The 20,938-nt window shown below is 39.0% G+C and overlaps 2 protein-coding genes across 2 annotated transcripts; one reads left to right on the top strand and one right to left on the bottom strand.

Annotated features, from left to right (window-relative positions):
- Positions 1-9,977: 9,977 nt before the first annotated feature.
- LOC149383703 (U-box domain-containing protein 38-like) lies at positions 9,978-12,523 on the top strand. Its single transcript, XM_089629167.1, has one exon. The coding sequence runs from the start codon at positions 10,202-10,204 to the stop codon at positions 11,915-11,917; it is 1,716 nt and encodes a 571-aa protein (XP_089485293.1). The 5' UTR covers positions 9,978-10,201; the 3' UTR covers positions 11,918-12,523.
- Positions 12,524-14,869: 2,346 nt separating this feature from the next.
- On the bottom strand, positions 14,870-15,277 carry LOC149383702 (uncharacterized). The gene is made up of 2 exons (XM_089627884.1): positions 14,993-15,277; positions 14,870-14,923 (listed from the first exon to the last, which is right to left on the bottom strand). The coding sequence occupies exons 1-2, from the start codon at positions 15,275-15,277 to the stop codon at positions 14,870-14,872; spliced, it is 339 nt and encodes a 112-aa protein (XP_089484010.1).
- Positions 15,278-20,938: the final 5,661 nt, after the last annotated feature.

The raw sequence follows: 20,938 nt of genomic DNA, 5'->3' as shown, positions 1-20,938 counted from the left end.
TTTCTTTATGATTTCAGTTGTTTTATGATTATGTCGGATTTGAGGCTCAAATCCTAAATACGGGTCACATTCAGTGCTTGGATAAAATTGCCACCATGGTTCTCTTGAAGTCTGATGGTCCAGGTGAAATTTCAACTTTTGAATCTCGTTCAATTGAATCTCCTGATTTGGGTATTATTTCGACACACTACAAGAAATATAACATTTAGTTACGAAACTATCAATGACGATTAAGTCGTCGCTAATATGTCGTCGCTAATCATACTTTTAGCGACGATTAGGTCGTCGCTAAAACAGTATGAAAATTTGGTGGTAAAAATTCCAAAGTTTGGTGGCAAAGACATTTAGCGACGGTTATATCGTCGCTAATTATTTTTTTGTCGTCGCTAAGTTCGCGGGAAACTATTTAGCGACGATAGTATCGTCGCTATATTGTTATCATTTCATTTAGCGACGGTAATATCGTCGCTAATGATTTTCGAATTTTGACCAATTTTGAAGAGGGAAAAATCCCTCCAATAATATTAAATAAAAAAGTATTAGCGACGATATTTTCGTCGCTACAGATTTATGTAACCAATTAGCGACAAAAATATCGTCGCTAATTATTTTCGAATTTTGACGAAAGTTAAAGAGGGAAAAATCCCTCAAATTATATTAACTCGAGAAGAATTAGCGACGATAATATCATCGCTAATTATTTATGAAACCAATTAGCGATGAGAATATCGTCGCTAAATGCCTGGTAAAAGGTAAGTTCATTTAGCGACGATATATAGTTAAACATTTAGTGATGATATAATCGTCGCTAAATGTCTTTAAATACCATATCGCAGTTCCCCCATTTCATTTCACTCGAGCTGCCCTAATTTTTTTTCTCCGATCCGAATCTCCCTCCCTCCTGTGTCGCCGTGCTCTGCCGTGTGTCGTCGTCCTCCTCCCTCCTCCGGTTAGTCTCTCTCTCTCATCACTTCTCTCTCTCCTCACTTTTCTCTCTCTCCTCCGATCCACAGATTCCCCGCCCGCCGATCGACGCCGTTCCGCCGCCGACGCCGTTCCCCGCCCGCCGACACCGTTCCGCCGTTCCCCGCCCGCCGTTCCTACGTACGGTATGTATATATATATATATATATATATATATATATGTATATATATATATATGTATATATATATTATTAGGTATAAATATTTAAATTAGTTATATAATTTATGTAAATTAGATATATAATTATTTATATATATATAAATATAATTTAGGATTAGATATATAAATATTAGAGATATAAATATTTACATGTATAAATATAAATATATGTAAATATATGTAAATTAGGATTAGAGATTAATGATGAAATAGAATTTTGTTAGGATTCGTAATTAAAATTGATTAGGTAAAATTATGTAAAAATGAATAAAAATTGAAATTGTAATTAATTTTGTTAAAGTTGGTTATGGATTATGTATTTTAGTAATCGAACCACTGAGGTTTGATTTATTGTTAGTTTTAGGATGTTTCTATGCAGGTTTTAAAGTTAAAGGCTTGATGCCGGGTTGTTAAGTTTATAGGGGAGGTTCTGCCGAAATTTCGGTAGAATCGTGAAATTATAAAATAAAATCTGAAAACTACTAAATTTTTAAATGTTGAATCTTTAGGTGAAATGAGTTATCCAAATAGGAATTGGATAATCGATGACCAACGTCTAAGCGTTGAGTTTGCGGCCGGCATGACAGAGTTCATGGCATTGGCCCGACAACACGTAAACATCGAAGGACGAGTTAAGTGTCCATGCAAGAGGTGTAACAACGTGTTGATGTAAAAAATTTCTGATATAGAGAATCATCTCTTTATCAGAGGATTTAAGAGGAATTACACGAGGTGGATCTTTCACGGGGAGGAAGAAGATGACGTAATGCAGTATCAAACGGATTACGGAATAGGAGGTGGGATGTTTGATGCTGTACACGATATCTTCGATCGCAACGACGTAGACGGTGACGATGACAGTATTAACCCGAATGCAGAATACCAGAGTGGACAGTTCGATGACATTTTCATCGACCTGAACACAGAATTATGGCCGGGTTGTACGGAGTATTCGTCACTCTCCTTTGTTGTCACGTTGATCCATTTGAAAGTGATGAACAAGTGGACGAATAAGTCGTTTGATCAGCTTCTAAAAATACTGAAAAAGTCTCATCCGATCGGCAACACGATTCCAGAGTCACACTATGAAGCAAAGGCGAAATTGCGTCGATTTGGTATGGGTTACGAGTCGATTCACGTCTGCAAACACGATTGCGCGTTGTTTTGGAAGGACAACGTCAATCTAGACGAGTGTCCAGTTTGTAATGAGAGCCGGTGGCTGAAGAAAGACGGTGAAAAAAACGTAGCGCATAAGGTGTTGCGTTACTTTCCACTGAAAGATCGGCTTAAGCGATTGTACGCGAGTCGGCACACAGCTCTAGAGATACAGTGGCACGAGAATGAACGCATTAAGGAGGATGATGTACTGCGACATCCTGCTGACGGAGCAACGTGGAATGAGATCGACCGAAAATATCCCATGTTTGCGGCAGAACCGAGGGACGCCGGCTTGGACTTGCCGCCGATGGTTTCAACCCATTTGGTGACATGAGTTTATCGTACAGTATGTGGCCGGTAGTCTTGACTGCGTACAACTTACCGTCGTGGTTGTGCATCAAAACATCGTACTTGATGTTAACATTGCTTGTACCAGGTCGTAGTGCGCCAGGAAAAGACATGGAAGTTTTTTTACAACCACTTATTGATGAGCTGAAGGAATTGTGGAAAACCGGTGTTGTGTTGAGAGATGGTTCGACTGGTGAGCTATTCAGGTTGTTTTCCGTACTGCTATGGACGGAGAATGCAATTAGTGGGAGATGCAACGCCGGGGAAGGACATACTTCGAGAATTGCGATTAGTGGGAGATGCAACGCCAGGGAAGCACCCTGACTTCGGCGGGAAGAAACGAAAGCGCGATGTGAGTGAGCTGAATTGGACAAAGAAAAGTATTTTCTTTGAGTTACCGTATTGGTCAAGTCTCACGTTAAAGCATAACCTCGATGTAATGCATATAGAAAAGAATGTATGCGACAATCTTCTGGGTGCGTTGCTGAACATCGAGGGGAAGACGAAAGACACAGATAAGGCACGGTTGACTCTGGCGGACTGGAACATAAGGCACGAGCTTCATTTGTACCAAGAGGGAGATAGATGGATGAAACCGCCTTCTTCATACACTCACCTTCAGAACGGAAGCGGTTTACTGAGTTCTTGAGATCTGTCAAATTTTCCGATGGTTTTGCGGGGAATTTGAAGAAGAATATTACCGCGGACGGGAGGTTGACGGGTTTGAAGTCTCACGATTGTCACGTGATTATGCAGCGACTATTGGATCCTGCTATTCGTCCTTTTATGGATCGAACCATTCGAGATGCCATAATAGAGCTTTGCAACTTCTTCAGACTTATTTTCTCAAGAACGCTGGTAATTTCAGACATCGAAAAGGCGCAGGAGGATGTGAAGCTGATATTGTGTAAGTTGGAACAAATTTTCCCGCCTGATTTCTTCACAATCATGGTTCATTTGGTAATGCATCTACCGGAGGAGGCAATGAATGGAGGTCCGGTTCATATGCGGTGGATGTATCCATTTGAGAGATACCTTGGAACGCTCAAGAACTTTGTGCGTAATCGAGCTAGACCAGAGGGTTCAATTGCCGAAGCTTATGTTGTAGACGAAGCATTGACATTCTGCTCAAGGTATCTAGAAGGCGTTGAGAATCGTTTCAACATGCCCCAACGAATAGACGTTGCCTCTAACTTCGAAGATGTCGAACGAGAGTTATCGGTGTTTCAGTCATCAAGTTGTCGGCCTTACAGGAAGATGACCACGATACGCTTAGATGAGAATTTACGATTGCTCGCTGAGTGGTACATTTTAAGAAATTGTCCCGAAATTGACGATTTCATGAGGTAAATGAGTGAAATAAATGAACTTCAATTATTTACACTAAATGATGTATTAAATGAAGATGAATTTTATTTCAGTGAACACATAGATCTCATGGAATTAGAAGGTCGACCGGATGTTGAAGAAGCGCATCGACTTGAGTTCCCAAAATGGTTTTGGGAAAAGGTATTGACTGACTTAAAGAATATGATTAAACTCCGTATGTAGGTATTCGACACTAACCGATTCGTTAATGGTTATATGTAGGTGTTTCGCATGAGCCAAGACGGATTAATTACCCGTATCCTCCGAATTATACGCATTGGCATTGGGACCACATTTCGTACCACAGACGTATCCGTGTTGTGTAGTGAATGGAGTTAAATTTATCTATCATCAACATGGTAGCAGAAGAACGACTCAGAATAGCGGGGTATGTGTACCAAGTGAAGGAGGTCACGACTTCTACGGTCAAGTAGAAAACGTCATTGTCTTGAATTATCAGAACGATTGTCGTGTCGTCTTATTTCAATGTTGTTGGTTCGGTGACCAAGATCCGAGGAAAAGGACACGCAACGACAACAACTTGACAAGCGTGTATGTGGCAAAAGAATGGTACAAAGATGAGCCATTTATTTTGGCAACTCAGGCAAAACAAGTTTTCTACTTGGAAGATAACTTGAATGGTCTTGATTGGCGAATCGTCGAAGAGTGTAATCATCGAAATGTATGGGATCTTCCTGATATTGACCTCATTCTTGGTCAATCTTCGTCATCAGTTCAGTTATCGGTGGAACCGTCAGAATTGGATTAACTGTCGACGCGTCATCAGTCTGCGATACCAGAGCCCGTGAGCAACGAAGGACTGAACTTGGAAAATATTGAAGAAGAAGAGTCCATCGATGACGAAGAAGCTGACGACAATGATTTGATGGAAGAAGATGATTTGTCAGACGGTGATGATTGATAGTATATAACGTTTTTCATTTAACTACTAAATTAACATATTTAAATTATTACGAATGCATAACTAAATAAAGTTTGTTTTGAATTTCAGATGGCTACGGCTACAGGAGCTGGAGGCAGCAGAGGTGTGGATGACTACTTAGCGCGTCTCCCGAATTATTGCGAGTCGCCGCCCGTACGCGATGGCGGCGAAGAAGAAGACGAGGAGATCGAGCCGGCCGTGTGTGGGCCAACGCTCGAGATTCGATCTGAGCGTGCATGGCGCCTCGGGGTGAAGGAAGTCGTTATTTATAACGAGGAGTTTCAGTCTTTCTTACAGCCAGAGCGAGAGATGGATCCGGATCTCGCGACGTTCGCAAACACGCTCGGATTGGTCGTCCAAGACAAGACCTCGCCTACGGTCCCAAGGTGGACGCATGCGAACGTGGGGCCGGCGAAGGAGGCTGAGATCCGAGAAGTGATTCGAGACAAGTACGACATTCGAGTCGATAGTGACACAACAAGGAAGAAGAAGGCGATTGTCGATGCGGCAATCATTCGAGACGCGAAGACCCGTCTTCGCGATTGGAGGCATACCTTGCGGTCATGGTTCGACATCGACTGCAAGAGCAGTGTACAGGTGGCGCGGTCGATGAAACCGAGGACCGTTAAGCTCGACACCGAATGGGAGACGCTTATACAACGATATACGAGCAATGAGTTTAAGATAATCAAATTATTTACGTTAAATATGTGTTTACTCTTTTATTATATGATTTGTTATTTACGTGTACGTTTACTTATATTACATGCCATACAAGCGAAGAACAAGGCGAATCGCGTGAAGAAGAAGATGAAGAGTCGACAGGGGACGATTGGATTCTTGACCAACCGCATGAAGAACGTAATTTTTATGTTTATATGATACATCAAATCGTTAAAACTATCTAACACTTGAAATTTTGTTTACATGCAGAAAAGCGGCGAGACATGCGCTTTCAAGAGCTTGTTTGCGAACTACAATCGCCAACATCAGTCCGACAAGTCCGAATGGCCGACTCCTGAAGCCTCCGCACGTTACGTAAGTTTACATTTATTTTGTCTTATTTTTCGATTAATATATACTAACTAGTTAATTATATCAGGATCGATTAGTCGATAGGTTCAACACGTTGCGAGCGGAGGCTGAGCAACAAGGAGCGACCGTTGATATTTATGTCCTAGAGCAACAGGCGATCCGCGATATTATGCGTTCGCGGAGTGATCACTTGACCGGCGTCGGACGCTTGGTGCCACAGGGAGCGCGGATGGCGGCTGAAATCGCCGAAGTCTATTGTTCGGAGGCTGGGACTTCGCATCCAGGATATATCTCGCAGGACGTGTTCACGTCGACCCTCGCCTCGTTCGCCGAGGCAATACAGAGTCAGGTGCTCGGCCTCAACCTGAGCTCGTTTATGCCCAAATTTCCGCAGAGTTCGCAGCAGGCTCCTTCGACCCACAGCCAGGACTCCGACGCCCGGCGTCCACACTCCGACGCCCGATGTCCACACTCCGATGGGCGGCCAGCAGACGACACCTGACGGTAGCCAGACCTCCCACCGTGGCGGTCCGAGTCAGTCAACTGATGAGCACATTATGCCACTGAGCCTTGCAGAGTATCAGCGCCAGCAGAGCATTTCACGTCGAGGCGGAGGAAAAAAAGGACGACGACCCAAAGGTCGCGGCTAGTCTTTTATTAGATATTTTGTGTATAGTAGATTATTATTTACATGTAGTTTAACATATTTCTCGTTTATCGAAATCGTAACTGGATTTTATATATAAGTTGATTTTGATAATATAATTTGGTTTTTATTTGATTTTTCATTTTAGAATTTCATAAACGAAAAAAAAATAAAAACTTAATAATTAGCGACGACAAAGTCGTCGCTAATTCTTGTAATGAGTGAAGTTATTAGCGACGACTATTCCGTCGCTATATCACGCGCGAAGTAGCGACGACTAAATCGTCGCTAATTATATTTCACAAAATTAAAAAATGTCTTCGTTTATACTTTTCGAGACGACATTATCGTCGCTAATGTCGTCGGTAAATATGTAGCAATGACTATTTCGTCGCTAAATATATTTAGGCACGGACATTTAGCAACGATAATAATCGTCGCTAAATAGATTTAGCAACGACTAAGGTGTTATTACCGACGAATAAAATCGTCGGTAATGGCCCTATTTGTTGTAGTGACACAGCTCTCGATTTGGATTATTAGTAAAATTTGATGCGGCAAAGTGTACGTGGCTCTCGCGTTGAGAGTGACACACTATAAATATGTGTATCTTTTTTTTTACGATTTCAATTGTTTCGTGATTATGTCAGATTTGAGGCTCAAATCCTAAACACGAGTCACAGTCACTGCTTGGATAAAATTACCTCCACATTGTCTTCTCACATATCGTGTAAGGTTATCCTAAAGTAAGTTATCTCAGAGATGTTCATCATTTGATTGATGAAACTCAAGATTGGATTCTCGAAAGATTCAACTTGTGCAAGTTGAGTTTTACACGACACGACTCTATAAAATAGCAGCTCACACAGGCAGCTACCATATGATAACCTTCAAACAAAAAACTTTATTTTGGCGAGATTTTAAGCTTCCATGTGCTTCCAATCGTGCTCGATATCCACCTCATTTCAAGTACTTGCCATCTTTCATAAAAAAGTGGGATGTGAACGATTTGTTGCTGATAAAAGCAATGTCTTCGGCTTCAAATGATCAAATAACTAAGTGCAATTTTTGGAGAGCTAACCTCCACCTCATCGAAGAGGGAGAATACGATGTTGGACCACCAATCACGAAGATATACTTGTTTGCTACATGTTCCTAATACGCCACCGCGCTCATCCCACCTCGTTGACATTTTGGCTCTACATAAGACTCCATTGTACATAAGGTGTGTTTGTATCCCATCTACCACATTAAGATCCAAATGAAGAAAGTGGCTAGCCTTAAACAACATGTTCACTTGCATTTTTTTTAGTTGGTGTTGAATTTCGACGATCCCGCTCGGTAAGTTTTCAGATCTGGGTTTTTAATTTTTTTTTAGTTGTTTTTTTAATGGATTTGGAGTTTGATAAGTTGATTTGGTAATGAAATTATGAATTTCATATATATTACGAAGAATAAGACATTAGATTTGGAGTATTTGTTCACTTGATTTTGTAATTTTTATTGATATGAAATGAGTTTTTTTTTATCCGAATGTATATATATATATATATAACGAAGAATAACACATTAGATTTTGAGTATTTATTCACTTGATTTTGTAGTTTTTGTTGATATGAAATGGGTTTTTTAATCCAAATTTTAATATTATTTCAGTAATTGCATGTTGTTGTTAAATGTTGATTTATTTTATTGATTTAGATTCAATTTGTAATTGATTTGATCTAAATTTAATTAATCTCTTTATTATTGATTGCTTGGTTGATGTTATTCATTATTGTTAAATATGCAACGTTGTTGAATGATTGTAAATTATGCAATATTTGCCTAACAATTGTTGATTTGAACTATGCAATATTAGTAACATTAACAACGTTATTCATTATTGTTAATGTTGATATATTTTGTTGATTTATATTTAATAGTTAAAGAATGAGTTCGGATCCGGCCCAAAAATATTGTACGCCCTTTGAAGAAAAGACGAACGGTTTTATGTGCAACTTTTGTAGCCATGAGATGCAAGGCGGCAGTGTCACTAGGGTGAAGAATCACCTTGCTGCTGCAGATAATCGAAGAAGTACAAAATAAGTACGTGATAAAGTCTCCTTCTGAAGTAAGGGAGGAGATGAGAGTGTGTCTATAGCAAATTGGTGGAAGCTTTATGGAAATGAAACTCCAACATTGCAGAAATTAGCTATGCGAATCCTTTCCTAAATTGCGTCATCATCGACATGCGAAAGGAATTGGAGCACTTTGAATACAACCGTATGCATCCAGCTTTTTTTTAGGTAGGATATGGAGCCAACACCTACAGAGGTTTTTCTGATGCAATGTCAGTATCTTCTACTAGTAATGACGTTGATCGGTTGTCGCAATTTTTCGGCGGGTTCTCGATTAAACCGGAGGACTCAGAATCCTTATATCCAGCTATGCCGTATTGTGGGTCTTATACTTATCCTGAGTATCCGATGAAAGTCCCCATGGCCGTGCATGTCCCCGCCATCTCCGTCTCTCCCTCATCTTAACGGATTACTTCACCGGCCCCGACGAGCTAAGAACGACCCTGGTATTTGTTACTAACCAGATTTTGAGAAATACTCCATTTATGTTGGTTTAGATTAGTATAACTACGACCGTCACGTGGAGACTTATATGACTTCATATGCTCAAAGGATGATGACTTGATACGAGTATTGTCTAACGCAAGACGGACAACCTCATACATTTCAGCGAACCCGACACTCTAGCTACGAGTCGTGTGTCTGAACTCTTTTTACTATGCTTTGGCTTGTAGTACATACTCTATTTAGTGTAGCTTTGTGTGAGAGCTCTCTATTATATGTGTCTTGATTTGTATTATATTTAGTGTGGATTGTTCTATGTGAGATGAAAATTCCATGTGTGAAATGTTCAAAACTCTATTTTAAATTTATATTTGAGTATTCCAATCGAGAAGTTGTTTATTTATATATATTTGTTGTTCAAATACCCCCACATAATGCTTTTTTTGCGGTATACTCTGCAGAATGCGATTTACCCCGTTATACGAGATATCCCGAATGTTCATCAAATACCGGAGAATATCATACTACGAGATAAGATACCTTAAAAAATAAGGGGTAGTACAGCCGCCTCGGTTTAAATCTACAAAAATCCCATACAAGAATATGTTTTACCTGAATTTTTAGAAAATTAAAAATCGAGGGGCAAAAACGATAAGAAACGGTAAACTTTAAGGGGCAAATTATAATTACGAGACTATTAATCAAAATCTAAAGCCTACACAATAATACCAAGATAGCTGTTTTGAGTATTTGACTCTCTCTCCTACTCTCTCTCCTTCCTGGTTCTCAAGAAAACCACATCTTTCAGTCAAAATCTAACTCGTCTCTTATTTTTTCTCTCTCTCCCTCTCAATAACCCAAAGTTTTCCTTCCATTTTTAGATCGCAAAACCCCCAATTATTGACTCAATGATTTAATTTAACAATTCCGTCTACAATTCCACGCCGGAAATCTCTGTTTTTTTTTAATCACCTCTCGGCGCTGCTGAGCTTATTATGGGCGGTAATGGCAGGCACAAATGGAAGATCTCATTCTACCATCGCTCCCCTGCCTCTCCTTCAACCTCAACCTCCAAAACAGAGGTAAACCCTAACCCTAGCTCCGATTCCAACCCCAATTCCGCCAGAGAACCGCCCAAGGACTACCTCTGCCCAGTCCACGGCTCTCTAATGGCCGACCCCGTCGTCGTCGCCTCCGGCCACACCTTCGAACGCGTCACCGCCGAGCTCTGCCGCGACCTCGGAATCTCTCCCGCCATAGACGACGGTTCCGAACCGGACTTCTCGGCGATCATCACCAACAAGGCAATCGCCTCCGCTATCCTCGCCTGGTGCGAGGAGTCCGGCGTCCCGCCTCCCCACGCGCCTACACGCGCCGCCGTGGAGCGTCTCCTCCACGGCGGCGCGGACTCCGAGCTCAGGGTCTCCGAGAGGGAGCTGATCGAGCACGTGGCGGACAACCCTCCGGTGATGTTCTCCCACGCCGAGACGGAGCTCGGACGGAGGGCGAACAATCACCACAACCACCGGAGATTCTACTCGACCTCGTCGGAGGAGTCCGTGGTGATCTCCGCAGAGAATCCCAGCACTCCATTGCCTTTCACAACCCGTCCTCTCTCGTACAACAACTACTCGTCCTCTTCCTCCTCCGACAACGCCGCGGACCTCGAATCCCTAGCTCCGGCGACTTCCGAGGAAGAGGAAGAGCTGACTCGGAAGATGAAGAGCCACGACGTGGTTGACCAGGAAGAAGCCGCGATCTCGCTCAGAAAACTCACTCGGACCCGAGAAGAGCTCCGATCCTCGCTCTGCACGCCGAGGCTCCTCCAGACCCTGAAACCCTTGATCGCCTCCCGATACTCCGTCGTCCAGACCAACGCCATCGCGGCTCTGGTCAACCTCTCGCTCGAGAAGCCCAACAAAGTCTCGATCGTCCGGTCAGGGTTCGTCCCTTACCTCATCGACACCCTCAAGTCCGGGTCCAGCGAAGCGCAGGAACACGCCGCCGGAGCGCTCTTCAGCCTCGCCCTCGAAGACGACAACAAGATGGCCATCGGAGTCCTCGGAGCTCTCCCGCCATTGATGCACTCCTTGGTCCGGTCCGAGTCCGACCGAACCCGACAGGACTCGGCGCTCGCGCTATACCACCTCACACTGGTCCAGAGCAACCGGGCAAAGCTCGTCCGGCTCGGCTCGGTCCCGACGCTCCTCGGGCTCTCGCAGGAGGGATCGTCCGCGAGCCGGGTCCTCCTCATACTATGCAACCTCGCGGCCTGCCCCGAGGGGCGGTCCGCGATGCTCGACGCCAGCGCGGTCTCGATCCTCGTCGGGATGCTCGGGAGGAGAGCCGCGGGATCGGAGTCGACCCGAGAGAACGCCGTGGCGGCGCTTTTCGCGCTCAGCCACGGGAACATGAGGTTCCGGGGCTTGGCGAGGGACGCGGGGGCGGTCGAGGCTCTGCGGGTCGTGGAGGAGAAAGGGAGCGACCGGGCCCGCGAGAAGGCTCGCCGGATGTTGCAGATGATGCGGGGCCGCGGTGACGGGGACGATGACGAGGATGATGACGGGGACGCTGACGAGGACGGAGGAGGAGGGTGGCGGTCTCTGACGGCCATGGCCGGCGGCGGCGGCGGAGGAGATATGAACGCCAGCCGGTACCGGGCGGCCGGGATCGGGAGGAATTTACACGGTGCTAATTCGACTACCTTTTGAAATGAAATTCTCATGTTAATTTATTTTATATTTTGGGTCCGTGTATTTATTGCTTTTTTTTTGGGGGGGGGGTTATTGATCTCTTGTTTAGGACTGTTGTTTTAGGTTGTAAATTGTTTCGGCTGGATTGTTTGAATGGGGCAAAAAAACAGAACACAAAAAAAAAGTGTTATTTTTTTTTATTTGGGAGGGTTGGGGTGGATTTTTTTTTAATTTTTTTGTCAATTTTGAGTCCCTCGTTTTCTAGAAATCTAGATGGGTTTTTGTTTTTTTTGTGTGTGTGTGTTTATTAGATCTGTGCGCTGTAAATTATTGTTTCTGTTCAAAGGTGTAAACTTTACTTGTTTCCGTCATAAGTGGTGTTTTTGGGAGGTCCCTTCAGAGGCTCGATTAAGGTTCCTCTGAGATCACTGGAGTGCAGTGAGGCTGTAATTTTTTGGGTAGATATTATTGTTGACTTGGTGTAACCGTGAGTAATTTACTTTGGACAAAACACGCTTTCACTTTCTCTATCTAATTACCTTGTTTTTCTCTTTTCCTTTCTTCTTTTGTAATATTCGACTGCTTATAAACCGAGCCACAATAATATGTACAGGTTCTAGTATAGTTCTTTTGAGTATTCTGGTTTCTGTTCTACTAATTCAATCTGCTGTGCGCTGTGGTGTTCACAATAATAAATATCTTACTCTTGTTTCATAGTGTCAAATATTTTCACACTGAACAATGAGAATTATAACATTGAATAGTGCTCTTCATTGTGTTTGTGGATATGGATAATTTTGCTTAGTGCTTTACATTGGCTAATTGGCTGATCAATTATTAAGTAACACCCTGTGTTGGAGGATTGCCTTGCCTTGTGTTGTGTGGTATTAGATAATAATATATCATAATAAACTTTATGGCTGGAGATTTTTCTTTATGGCTTGAGTTGAAAGTATATTGTTTGAACTTTTGGACAAGCCGTGCACAAGCCACAAGTATGCTTTTGCCTTTTTGTTTTTGTCCCTTTTCTTTTCTTTTTGCAAAAGTTTTTAGGAAAATTAGTTTTTGGCACACGGCTTTTCTTTTGGTGGCTTTGGTTATAAACTTATAATCTAGTTTATGTAGATATGACAAAAGGATAATAAGATAAACCTCTTGGCTTTGGAGTGTAACCTTTTATTGGAGTATCAGATTGCTTCTCTTGCTTAATTTCTTAATACCTTCTTTTTGCTGATAAAAGTTCTTATAAATTAATGGTTTCACTTGAGGTGAAATTCTAGAGCTTTTCAAGTACTTCCTTTTGTTAATTTTTCGCACTTGATTGCTTTGAATAATTATAGCGTAAAAGAAAAAGAGTGAAATACTTTAATTTCTAAAAAGCTGCAATACAATAACTTGTAATTTACATAACTTCAACCAAAAAGGGTTATGGAACAGCATCAAAGTGAGCCAAATGCCATGATGCTTACAAAAGGAAAAGAGGAGATTAAGAAGGAAAACAGAAGCCAATGCACTCAAAATACTTGTGTTTTATAAGATATAACCAATATATCATTAAATGAATAACATTTTTAAAGTTTAATATTTTTAGAATAGTGGCTATTTTAAATCTTTTCAATAATAGTATTTTTTTTCTTCAAATTAAGAACAGTTATTTGAAATTATTTTAGTTATAAACGAGGTAGATGACCCGCGCGTTGTTGCGGGTTATATTTTAGTTTTGGAATTTTTTCTTGGAAGATCGATATGCAGCATAAGAACGTGGTGGTGTCAACTACCTTTTATCCTAGTTTAAAAACTAAGATGCTATTATGTGACATGAATTTCTATGGATTTATTATATAATAACTATGTAATACTGAGGTAAGAAAATGAATTATATGAAAAAGTATGGTACAAAGTGTTTGCTATCTCATGCTTCCTACAGGTGCAAGGGGTTGACTTCTTCTATGACAGCAAAAATATATACATATACCCTTTGTTTTCCAAAAAAAGAGTAATATACATGACAAAAGGTTACCACTCCTTCCTTTCCGGTTCTTCCTCATTTTCACTATATGCGCTGCCTATTTTGGCGCTAGCGCTCCACTTGACCTGCATTCCCCACACTATAATAGCGTGGGATGTATTTTGACAACAATGCAGCGTTATTTGTAGCATTACACTGTTAAGTGCTTTTTTTTTTAAGTTTTAAAATTTGCACAAATACCCAAATTTCATATAATTATTTAATATTTATCCCTAAAATTATTTAATTTATATAAAATTTATTATTCTGCATAATTTGAAAGACAACAATATTTCAAAATACAACAATGATATTTGCACATTGCAAGAAAATTATAATATTAAAACGGTCATAATAAACTAATACCAAACACAATTACATTAGCAATTTGGAAGAAAATCAACAAGAAAACTCAAAAGACATTAAAAAAACACAAAACAAAATAAAATTACAATAGATAAACTAATATTCTGGAAGATTGGTGCCGGATCCCCCGAGACCGGTAAAATATTGAGAATATGAATCAGAAGTCGGAGGTGGTGCATGGGATTGTTGTTGTTCAAGCCTCTTTTGCATAATTTTCGCTTGTTCGGCTTGAACATATGCACGAAACTGTGGATCTGGTATTGAACTTAAATCCCGGAACAATATTTTATTTTCTTCCTTGATTTCTTTCAATTCCAAGTGGCGTTGCTTGATAACACTTGTCTTCTTCAATTGCTCAAGAAGTTCTTTATTTCCTTCCTCAATACCACTAATTCTAGACATTATTCCATCATCCAATATTTTTTTAATTTGGCTTTCTTCACCCCAATCGGCCGCGATGGATGTCTAGCAGATTTAGGAGTTGGATTTTCTGACTCTTGTGGGCAAGATGAACCTCGAGATGTTTGTCTTGCACTTGAGGCTCCATCTTAGAATTTTTCAAAATTCTTAATAATGTTCCACACATGATCAAACTTTCAACCTTTCTTGAATTTTTCATCTTGTGAAAGCAATACTTTAGCTTGATCCATCTGAAAGTTGATAAAACAATGGTTAAGTAAAAATCTAATCGTGAGAAAACAATAAACTATAATACTCACAATATCTTCAGTTGAAGCACCACTTGGGTGTCTATTCTCAATTTGTCGAATGCATGCATGCATCTTCCTTGTAGCTTTCTCAATCACTTGAATACGACACTGGATTGATCGCGTCGAACGCATCTCTGAATCCGGACTTTTTTCGTTGTTGTAAGCTTCCGCAACACGAGTCCAAAACTGATCGGATGATTGGTATATACCGATGATTGGGTATTGCGAAATCTCCATGTAAACCCTAGAAAGGAGTTTGTCTTCATCTCGAGAGTAATTAGAAGCTCTAGACATTTTTTTAGTAAGGTGAGTGATGTGGTGAAATTACAACTTATGAAGGCAATATTTATAGCAAGATTCTATCGTTTCTCAACTCGTTCTGACGCGATTTGACTACTCACTTACAAGATTTTCACGTTTCTCAACTCGTTCTGACGCGATTTGACTAGTCACTTACAAGATTCTCACGTTTCTCAACTCGTTCTGACGCAATTTGACTAGTCACTTACCAGATTCTCACGTTTCTCAACTCGTTCTGACGCGATTTGATTACTCACTTACAAGATTCTCACGTTTCTCAACTCGTTTTGATGCGATTTGACTACTCACTTACAAGATTCCCTCTATCATTAACTTTTTCTCTATAAAATACCAATTCTATCATGAGTTTTAATACACACACTCATTCTATTCTGAATATAATACACATCCTCTCATTTTATCTCCCAAAATGAATACTAATTCATCCTCGTCGTTTTCAAGCTCGGATGACGATTTCATTACTAGTTTGGATGAAGAGGAGGAGGCCATAACTCGTGCTATCATCAATAACAATATCCTGATTACAGAGCTTATCCGTCAACATTCCAACCAAGTAGACATGAGAGCGGGAGGCTCAGTGCCAGGACGTGCTTTCATCAACCGTGATCGAGTGAGTGCAGACCGTCGACTATTCAATGATTACTTTTCAGAAACCCTGATGTATGATGAAGCCATGTTTCGTCGGAGATATCGGATGTCTCGCTCACTATTCCTCCGCATAAAGGATGTTGTTCAAGGTCATGACAACTACTTCGAGCAACAGGTGGATCGCGCTGGCAAACTTAGTTTGTCACCCCTTCAAAAGATAACAGCTGCATTTCGGATGCTGGCATACGGTGTTCCGACAGATGCCACAGACGAGTACGTCAATGGCAATTGAAAGCATGAAGAAGTTTTGTCGGGCAATCGTTGAGGTATTTTATGAGCAATATTTAAGATCACCAACAACTAATGATATTGCTAGACTTCTGCATGTTGGTCAACAACGTGGTTTTCCAGCAATGTTAGGAAGTTTAGATTGTATGCATTAGAAGTGGAAAAATTGTCCCACTGGATGCGCCGGCCAATACACGGGTCGCAGTGGAAAGCCTACTATTATACTTGAAGCTGTAGCAGATTATGATATTTGGATATGGCATGCTTATTTTGGTATGCCAGGGAGCAACAATGATATCAATGTGCTAGATTCCTCCCATTTATTTTCCAATCTCACTCAAGGTATCGCTCCTCCTGCCTATTATGTCATACAAGGAATAGAGTATAATATGGGTTACTATTTGGCATGCAAACTATCCAAGAGCTGCGTGGCAAAAAAAAAGTATTCTGCAATGAAGCAAGAAGCGTGCAGAAAAGACGTAGAACATGCATTCGGGGTTCTCCAACAACGATTTGAAATTGTTGCGGGACCGACACGATTTTGGAGAAAAGACGTCTTACAAGATATAATGACTGCATGCATAATTATGCATAACATGATAATTGAAGATAAACAAGATCTTAGTGCTCCAATAGGAGTTGCGAGAGAAACACCACCAGCAAATGTTGAAATGGTAGGGGATGATGGCACAAGATTTGTGTCTTCCTTGTTTTCACTATAGGTCAAAGAAAACATTTACTGAACTTAATATATGAGAGATTAGTTACTATCCTAAAATGATAGATATTTACCTGAAAAGCTTTCGTTTGAGAGATGTTGATGGCGTTTCTTCTTCAACACTACAGTAAAGAGTGGAGTACTTAGGTAAATGAGAATGTTAATCCTATAAAGAAATTCTATATATTTTATTACCTGAAACTTAATGGTTTTGGATTTGGAGTTTTTGGGATCAAGCTTGGAGCACTTGAAACTGGGATTTCATTTTTTCCTTGAAGCTGATCTAAGCTTGGAGTAGTTGAAATTGGGTTTTTTTTTTTTCTTGAAGCTGATCTTCAAATATTTTAGAAACAATGATACCTGTGGATGCTCTATGTGGTTTTAAGTAAACTTGGAAAATTTTGTGCAAACCTTTGAGCCGTTCGATTTCTGGGGGAATTAGTGCTTGATCAGTGTAACCTTCAACAAAAGTCAGTACATGACATGATTTTTGTATAAGAATTTGCGTAGTTTTCCCTAATAGAGTTACAATCGTTTTTCCACTGTCATCTTCTAATTGTGTGTTTAACCTGTACCTGTATCATAGTGAATACATAGAAGCTGAGTATGTTATGTTATTTATGTTATTAAAAACAATTTTATTATGACTAAATAGTACCATGGTACTGGAAGGCCTTGTATAAACTCGTAATCACCTCACCACCATGATGTCCCCGAGGGTTTGATCATTTTATTGCAAGTGGGACAAGAGTTGTAATACCAGCCTTGTGTTGTATCGAAGTTTGTGATTGTTGCATTGATTGTGTATTTAGCATTCTATAATAAAGCATCAAAATACGTAGAAGATTTAGGTTTGAAACATCAACATAAAAATAAGCGAACCTAATTGAATAATATGAAATGACATACCGGATCAGATATTTTAAGCTCACTAATTTTCTTCATGTTTTTTATTTTTTGCTCTTCTATGGGCTTAACTGATTTTGCTGGTGGAAGTACCTCAATTTTTGTTGCTTGGTTGAGGAATCTGTAGATGAATAGGAAAAAATACAGTTGTTATTGAGTATCTAAATAGCTATTAGTTATATCTTAAGCAGTATGCAGTCCATTTTTTTTTTCAATAACACTTTTTGAGTTTACCTTGTTTTTAAAGTTTCGGTGTCTGCCAAAGGTGGATCAAAAAACTACATTGACGAAGATGTGCTTGCAACATATGGTTTTCATGAATAATAATTATTAGATAACATGTTACTAATTTTTATATATTTTAAAAACTAAAATGAATTTATATAATACCTGAGTATTGTTTGACCAGCATTGCTGCGAAGACTGTGACCCTCGTTTCTTTGGTTAATTTACCAAGTTCTTCATCAAACTTTTGTGCTAGTTCTCCCCACAATGTAACGTGTAAATTGTCACTTCTGCAAAAAGAAGAAAATACTTAAAATTCAGAAGATAAAATACTTTTCTACGGTGACTATAAATTATAGAAATTAATTACGTGATGTTTTGAATATTGATCGTTTTCCTTAACGTAACTCTGTTGTTGACGCCGGATTCTTGTATTGGTTGGATGCCTTTTAGAACTCCTATTACATCTGCGTATCAATATTGATATTGAGAATTAAATTATATTTGAGAATTGTATTCGTACAAAGATAATTAAATTGAATAAGCATATTACCGATAAGAATATTGTTGTTGTTGATTCTCTCTGAAAGGTGGTTGTACTCAACAAAGTAAAACTTGTGCGGGGATATCTTTGGAGCTTCTGTAGAAACCAGTGTGAAGCTTGACACTTTGTTAATTGTATTATTGCGCTATGAGGGACGACTCTGTATTTGGCCTTGTTATGGTCAACGAAGAAGTTTATGATTTCATATATATTGCCTGTCTGGATTTTTGGTGAGACAATATCGATGTCCCGAGCCCTGATTGTTGCATGTATTGTTTCATGCTGTTATTAATTGAGAAAGAATATGGAAGTCATTAGCACAACGTAATGAACACAATGTTTAAACATATTTAACAATTTTTTTTGAGCATATATATAATTTAAATACATGTAAATACGTACCTCTTCATCAACCAAAATATAGTCCTCAAACCTACCGACTATCACATTATATTGCTGGTTCGGTCGTATGGATTTGATTGGTGTGGTCATTATCTGTTAATTCACAACAATAATACATGTGATGATAATATAGAATTTAATATGACATATGTTGGTCCTTTCCTTATGTAACGCTATGAAGAATTTCTTTGTAGACTATATATATATATATATATATATATATATATATATATATATATATATATATTATGTAATTTGGATATTTATCCATCGATTTATGTATTAATATAAACCCAGCCGGTGATTTGACTCTTGACAAAGCTACATACAATTGACCATGAGTAAAAATTCCATTTTCTATGTATAAACCGATTTTATCTAAAGACTGTCCTGGGCTTTTATTTATTGTCATGGCATATGAAAGTTTTACAGGAAATTGTTTTCTTTGCAAAATGAACGACCATTTTGATTCATGAAAAGTCATTTCTATTCTAGGGATATACACTATATCATTTGTATTTTCTGAATTGATTATTTGACCTTCAATTATTCTATTTGTTAGTTGTGTTATTATTAATCTTGTTCCATTACATAGTCCTAAAGATTGATTCAAATTTCGTAATAACATGATGGGGGCGCCGATTTTCAAATTTAATTCATGTGGTGGTAATCCATTAAAATTCAATGTGTTTAAATATTCTTGTGGATATAATAGATTTAATTCGTCAATATTTCCATAAGACGGTAAAATTGTATCATAGCTGTAATATATTTTAGATTCAGCCGGAACTAATGATAAGATATACTTGTTTATTTCATCAACGGTTTTATTTTTAAGGGCTACTATGGTTAAATATTCAATATTATTAAAATTAGAAATGAATTCATTATATATTGAATGTGTAATTTTTTGTATTGGGTTAGAATCATAATGTAATAAAAAAATTTCAGGTATTTTAATACATGTAGCATCTTCATTTTCTACATCTTTGATTCCTTCTGCAATACCTTCACCAATGCTCGAAATCCATGTAGAAAATTTTGTAATATTTTCTTTTTCGTCAGCTGATATATTTTGTCGAGCAAGTCGCATATTATGTGTTAGATGTAGGATATTAAAATGTGGCCACAAGTAAGAATTAGTTAGAGTGGCGTCAATTATTTGTGCTTTACATCCAGATGTGATAATCGGTAAGATTTGTCGAAAATCACCCCCCAAGACCATAGACATTCCTCCAAATGGTAGATCGCAATTATTTTTCAGATCTTGTAGTGATTTATCTAAGGCTTCAAAACAATATCTATTATTCATTGGTGCTTCATCCCATAATATGAGGGACGTCTTGTCGATCAATTTTGCTAATTGTGTTTGTTTTTTAATGTGACATGTTGAGAATTTATCTACCAATAATGGTATTTTAAATCTAGAATGTGCAGTTCTGCCTTTGGGTAGTAATAAAGAGGCAATTCCTGATGATGCAACAGCTAGAACAATTTCATTATTTGATCTTAATTTACTAATAATAGTGTTCCATAAATATGTCTTCCCGTTCCTCCGTATCCGTAAATAAAGTATAGTTTACGGATCGTGATTTTGAGCTGAGTTTATAATTTTGTTGTATATAGTTTACGGATCGTAATTTTGTTGTATATATTAAATGTGAAACTAAATTCAAATTTTCTTCTTTCAATTGATTTGTATCATAATTTAATTCGTCTCTTAAAAGTTTATTATTTAAATCATCGAGTAGTGATTCTTTTGGTAAAGGGAGGTGGTAATTTTTCAAACTTGATGAATTCATATTTAATATTTTCTCTAATTCGTAAAGGACGTAATCATGTAGTTCATATTCAGGTTTCTTAAACTGATCACTATTAAATAATTTATGAATTCTATATACAATGTCGTCAGTCATGTGTTTCCAATGTTTGTCAAATAACTGAATTGGATCATTTATATTAC

This window comes from Urtica dioica, chromosome 10 (genome assembly GCF_054948205.1).
Source record: "Urtica dioica subsp. dioica isolate 48M chromosome 10, U.dioica_male_clone48M_v1_H2, whole genome shotgun sequence".
NCBI classification, from domain to species: Eukaryota; Viridiplantae; Streptophyta; class Magnoliopsida; order Rosales; family Urticaceae; genus Urtica; species Urtica dioica.
Note: the sequence above shows the minus strand (reverse complement) of the source record. Positions and strands in the feature narration are given on the sequence as shown.

What these genes read in the sequence shown, in the direction of transcription:
- LOC149383703 (XM_089629167.1), top strand. Translation starts at nt 10,202, where the DNA reads ATGGGCGGTAATGGCAGGCACAAATGGAAGATCTCATTCTACCATCGC.
- LOC149383702 (XM_089627884.1), bottom strand. Translation starts at nt 15,277, where the DNA reads ATGTCTAGAGCTTCTAATTACTCTCGAGATGAAGACAAACTCCTTTCT. An exon ending in GTGCTTCAACTGAAGATATT is followed by an intron (nt 14,924 to 14,992) that starts GTGAGTATTATA and finishes ATCAACTTTCAG; the next exon opens with ATGGATCAAGCTAAAGTATT.